This window comes from Antrostomus carolinensis, unplaced genomic scaffold (genome assembly GCF_000700745.2).
Source record: "Antrostomus carolinensis isolate BGI_N321 unplaced genomic scaffold, ASM70074v2 scaffold31253, whole genome shotgun sequence".
NCBI lineage: Eukaryota > Metazoa > Chordata > Aves > Caprimulgiformes > Caprimulgidae > Antrostomus > Antrostomus carolinensis.
In genome coordinates this window covers 5,927-11,922 of record NW_010306359.1, presented here as the reverse complement: position 1 = coordinate 11,922, position 5,996 = coordinate 5,927, and the positions used below count along the sequence as shown (strand labels likewise).

The following is a 5,996-nucleotide window of genomic DNA, read 5'->3' as shown; positions in this document are numbered from 1 at the left end:
ATGAATCCTTGCTCTGGTGCAAAAGCTGTTCTCTCTGTGGCTGGTAAGTCTTACCCGAGGAAGCAGAGGCTGCTGGCATTGCCTCAGCTCCCACATGGATTCAGAGTATGGGACTGGGAGTGCTCCCTGGGGTCCTGGAGGAGGGTGCTCAACCCTTCAGGAGACACCAAGCTCCTTTGAAGCACTTCTGGGCAGGTGCCCCTGTCCTCAAACTGGGACCGTTGGGATGGAAGGTCTTGGCTGCAGCAGTGGAACACAGTGCAGAGAATGGTCACGGGGATCAGACCAGCTGACCTGGCGGATCATCGTCTTCACCTGTAATTTATCTGAGTGTAGGAACTGCATTTCCTGCGCCAGTAGTTCAGTCTTGTGCCATCAATTAAATAAACCCATGAGGTCAGACAACGCCTGTATCGTCGTGTGCCAAAGGGTTGTATCTCCTGACTTCAGTGGGAAGGGTTCTCTGAGGAAACCGTGGCTTGAGCCTCGCTCCCCTTCCCTTGGTGAACACTTTTGTAAAAAAAAAAAGGGGAATTAATTGAATTCATTGTAAGAACCTGGGTGGATTGTGTTTGTAGTCCCAGGCTTTATAGTATTCCCACTTTATAGTGCTGCATCTGCCAGGAAATTTAAAGGAGCGTTCAGTATATTATCTGTAGCTTGTGCACCCATGTGCAGATATTTGGGGACAGAGGTTGTGGAGTTTACATCTCTGGAGATGTTCAAACCCACCTGGATGCCATCCTGTGCAACCTGCTGTAGGGAACCTGCTCTGGCAGGGGGGTTGGACTGGATGATCTCCTGAGGTCCCTTCCAACCCCACCAGTCTGGGATATGGTGAACGTATGCAAGCGGTAAATTTGCTGCCAAGTGCGCAAGGGCTTGAGTTTTAGAGATGCTGTTTGAATTCCTGCTTGGAATTCACCAGCGTTCACATGATGGACCAGAGCTCTGCGTTAAGGTGGCTTCTGCATCCTCATCACGCTGCTGTGGGCTGAGAGCGAGTTATTGACGCGGGGAGATTTCCACTTGTGACTGTTCAGGGTAAGCGAGGAGGGGACGGAGCGGCCAGTCTGTCCACACCAGGGTGGGCTTGGGGCAGTGGTTTGGGTGGGAAGAACGGGCTTCAGGCTTGGCTGGACTCATCGGGCTCTCCTCTTTCCTTTCAGATATATGTTGGGGAAAGGAGGAAAGCGGAAGTTTGACGAGCATGAAGATGGGTTGGAAGGCAAAGTGGTGTCTCCTACTGACGGTCCCTCTAAGGTGTCTTACACCTTACAGCGTCAGACTATCTTCAACATTTCCCTTATGAAACTTTATAACCACAGGCCATTAACCGAGCCAAGCTTGCAAAAGACAGTTCTAATTAACAACATGTTGAGGCGAATCCAGGAAGAACTCAAACAAGAAGGCAGCTTGAGGCCCGTGTTCGTGACCGCTTCGCAGCCCGCCGACCCTCTCAGCGACAACTTCCGCGAGGCCCAGCCGGCGTTCAGCCATCTGGCCTCCCAGCCCCTTCTCCCCACTGACTTGGTAAGCACTACGCCCCTGGAGTCTTGCCTCACCCCGGCCTCTTTGCTCGAGGACGACACTTTTTGCACTTCCCCGACTATCCAGCACGATGGTCCGACAAAAACACCATCTCCTGCTCTCCAACCAGAAAAGGACAGCTTCTCCTCAGCCTTGGACGAAATCGAGGAGCTTTGTCCAGCACCTACCTCCGCAGAGGCAGTAGCAGCCGAAACATCAGCCCATGACTCTAAGGACCACCCCAGCCAGTCCAACGTTCAAAAACCCGAGGGTCTCCCGGAGAGCAGAACGGCCGAATCCAAACTCATGGACTCGCTACCTGGCAACTTTGAGATCACGACTTCCACAGGTTTCCTCACAGACTTGACCCTGGATGATATCCTGTTCGCTGACATCGATACGTCCATGTATGATTTTGACCCCTGCACGTCTGCCACGGGAGCTGCCTCAAAAATGGCTCCTGTCTCAGCAGACGAGCTCCTCAAAACTCTCGCTCCCTACAGCAGTCAACCAGTAACTCCAAATCAGCCTTTCAAAATGGACCTCACAGAACTGGATCACATCATGGAGGTGCTCGTTGGGTCTTAAAATAGAGAAATATAGCAACTTTTATTTTTTATTTTATTTTATTTTAATTTTAAGTACCAGTATATACACTTGGTAGTCTCTCCATAGTCCCTCCTACCCCCATACCCCCTCGATTCACAGCACTGTGCATGCGTCCTTGCTTGCCTTTTTTGAAAAGAAAAGGATCACACTAGTTTTTGCTTCAAGCAGAGTTGGAGTGCCTTCATCCACCTATGACCACTTCTAATGTATTTTCTTTTTTTTTTTTTAAAGTGGTTCCTCAAGGAAGACCGAATATCCCGGTATAGGAGAAGAATATGTATTGTAGACAATGTTATGTTATTACAAAAAAAGGAAAAAAAAAAAAAAGAAGAAAAAAAATTGTAAAAGCTAAGCACAAGGATTATGTTGGGGAAAAGCTGTAAATTGCATGTGCATATTTGTCTATTTTTTCTATAAGTTTTATTGCAAGAGGTTAAAAAAAAAAAAAAAATATTATTTAGATAATCTCAATACCATTTTAGCCCTGTATAGGTTGACTTAGCAATTCAGCCTTTTGGAGGCATTAACCTGCTCCTCTTTAAGTGTTGCATTTACCTGGCTGTTTAGAAACTGCTGCCCAAATTTATTTTATATTTTTGTACAGATTCTGCAGTTTATGATATTGTTTTTTCTAAAAAAAAAAAAAAAAAAACCAAAACAAATGCCGTTTATACACACACACACACACACAGACACACAAAAAAATAGCTATTTTGATAGGATTTGCTCACATAGTTCCTGCGTAATTCAGATGTACAAGAACCACTTGTACTTTTATACAGAGTTGTAACGTTTTATATGTGTATGGTGCAAAGAGAAAATTGGATCAAATAAGCCTGCAGTCGGTTTCCCTGAAGGCAAAAACAGAAAAAAAATATATATTAAGTGCTTTAAGAAAGGGCGGGGAAGCTGCTTCCGTGGGAGTTTCACAAGTGTTTGCTCCCTGCTGTACCCACTGCGCACTACTGTGATCCCCCAAAACTTAGAGCCATGTCCTTTTCCAACACCTACGTGAAGCAGTTGGCAGGAAACAGTTGTGGAACTTCTTCACCCGGAAAGATCCTGCGTGCCACCGTGACCGCAGCTCCCAGGAATGGTTTTTGAGGGGGGGGAGAAAACATCCCCATCACCCACCAAGAGCCAACCTCTGTCAGCAACCTTCCTGAGCGCCGGGCACGCCTGCGGAGCGGGCAGGAGACCGGCGTTGACAGCGTCCGCTCGCCCTTTCTTGGAGCATTTCTCCTTCCTTCCTTCCTTCCTTCCTTCCCTCTTCCCACCTCACTGTGCTAAGTGCTGAAAAAAACACAAACACAAACAAAAGGCAACTTCAGTATTAACTGCAGTGAAGCTCATCTCTTACCTGCACTGGATGGACTTTGCTTTAATATCCATTGCTGTCGAAACTGGAGCCAGTCGCGTCCCACCACTCGGCATCTCGTGAGAGGGTTTGGTTTCCTGTATCATCACCTGCGTTACCTGCTTTACACTTTATCAACCCGTTTTATGATGAATATACAGACACAGCTTTCTATGCATGGGCCCGTTCCCCGGAACACCTGAGAAGTCTTCTCATTACTGCACCAATAGCTTTTTTTTGGTTTTTTTTTAATTACCTTTTTTTTTTTAAGTTCATTGTGGTGTAGATTTAATTTAAAAAAAAAAAAGAAAAAGAAAAAAAAAAAAAACCCCAACAACCCCACATTTTAAATGTATCACGCCTATTGCTGAAGTTGCTACAGCATTTTAGGGGTTTTGTTTGTTTGTTTTCCTTTTTTCAATGGTACTTTAGCTGTTGAGCGCCGGTTACAACCTATATTGTTGACATGACATGCCTATGGCTTCTTTAGGAATAACTTTTATATTTATTTAAGAAATTTTAAATTATGTTTTAACGTCATTTGGCAATATTCAGTCAATTCTGCTCCCTTCTTGTCATGGATGAAATTGGGTCTTGTCTGCCTTTTAAGGAGGCGGCTTTTATATAAATTGGCACTTTAAAACGGGCCATATATCTATTTATTAGCGCGTAGCGAGTTAGGTGTGAGAGATACACACAGCCAGAGCGTAACGGCGGATGGGTTTTGCAATGAAGGAACTCCTAATCAAAACAAAATGCATCGTGTGTAATTATGAAACGTGCTTCTGGCTCCTGATTCCTCTGCCAGGGCGAGATGTGGGGCTGGGGGAGAAGGGAGGGACCTGGCTGAGGGGGGTGGGTTTGTGTGTTTTGGGGTTGTTTTTTTCCACACTGAGCTCAGTGAAGCAGCAGGACGCTGATGGATTTGCAGTTGTTTCCTTACACAGAATAATTTTTTAAAAACTCAATAAGTTATTGATTCAAAGAGCAACCCATTGACCAAGCGGAGATTTAGGGACCACGGGAAGGGGCCGGGGACTGCTCCGTCTCACACCTGGCAGTGACCGGACCTCGCTCAGCCCCACTCCTCAGCCCTCGTAGGAAAACAAACAGCCCTGCTGGATTCTGCACCTCTTGTAACTGGGAGTAACTGGGAAAACGTTAGCCAGGTGAGATGGGGGGGGGTGTGTCTGTCTGCACAAACCCACAGGCACACAGAACAGCAGCAGGTCACACGGTGACGTGGTGAGCGCTGGCCCTACCGTGGGCAAACGCCCATTTCCAGGATGCTGGAGCTGCCCCTGGTTTGGGATCACTTGTGTGTTTACACCAGTAACCGCACTGGGGCCAGTTCTGGGGAGCTGGGCTGTCAGTGCAGTGGGATTAGTTGACATTTTTCTATCTGCAGCAGCGGTGACAATGAGCTCTAAATCCCTTCAGCGCCGGGAAGCCGATGTCTGCGCACCCTTGGTGCTGAAGAACCACATCCTGTGGCAGAATCCTGATGGGAATCCCATGGGATTGTCCCATGGGCCATGACCACACCTGAGGTAGGGGACGAGGTGAAGGGTTAGCGAGGCTGGTGCTGCTCCCTCACCTCAGGGAAGGGCTCGAGCTGCAGCTTTGTCCCCACAGGGTCACTTGTCATCTGGAGAGTGGCCTTTGCCATGGTCCTAACAGCAGCCACATCTCCAACACCTACACCAGGGCTGGAGAGTGACATTAATGTGCAATGAAGTGACAAGATGGGAGCAGAATAAAAGAGCTTTGGCTTTGAAGTGATTTTTTTTTTTCTTGTTTTGTTTTTCATAAATTATTTATTCTTTTTTTTTTTTTTTTCCTTCTGTAAATATATTTATTTTATTGTGAAGCTAACACCATCTGGATTGTAACATGTACAGAATGTATGGTAGGAATGTATTCTCTTGTAGGAATGTAAATCTGTGTGAAAAAGGGTATGGGAGCCACATTCAGAGAAAATGAATTGAGTTCCAGGCAGGAGATCCATGGTTCATGTGACTTCTTTCTTTTTCCCCCCCCCTTCCCTCCCCACTCTTTTTCTAATATGGGTCTGGTTGTTTGAAATATGCAAAAAAAAAAAAGTTATGGGTAAGGGACAGATTTCTGTTCAAAATTCACCTTAGTCAGGTTCCTACCCCATCAGCTTCTTGAGATGGGCGTCCCCCCCTGCCCCACTGCTGGAATCTGCACCAGGAACAAACGCCGCCACCTCCATCCTGCTGGCCTGGGAAATGGTTGGAAAAAGGTGATTTATTTTTAATTTTATTTTTTTAAACACACACATGGGAGGGCTGAAGAAGGTGCAGGATGTTCCCTCCAGCCCTAGAAGTTGCGACAGAGCGGAAGGCAAGGCCAGACAAGAAGCCATGACCGCGCACTCGACACGTGCGGCAGAGAATTTGCTTCCTCCACTTCAAACTCCCTGTGTGCAACCAGCTGGTCCTTGGCCACCACGGGTCCTCTCCTGGCCCCCCAGAGC

The 5,996-nt window shown here is 46.9% G+C and overlaps 1 protein-coding gene across 1 annotated transcript; it reads left to right on the top strand.

Annotated features, from left to right (window-relative positions):
- Positions 1–1,173: 1,173 nt before the first annotated feature.
- Positions 1,174–2,118, top strand: SERTAD2 (SERTA domain containing 2). Its single transcript, XM_010165114.2, has one exon. It carries the CDS (start codon positions 1,174–1,176, stop codon positions 2,116–2,118), a length of 945 nt encoding a protein of 314 aa, XP_010163416.1.
- The last annotated feature ends 3,878 nt before the right edge of the window (positions 2,119–5,996 follow it).

Coding starts and splice junctions, on each gene's coding strand:
- SERTAD2 (XM_010165114.2), top strand. CDS start 1,174: ATGTTGGGGAAAGGAGGAAAGCGGAAGTTTGACGAGCATGAAGATGGG.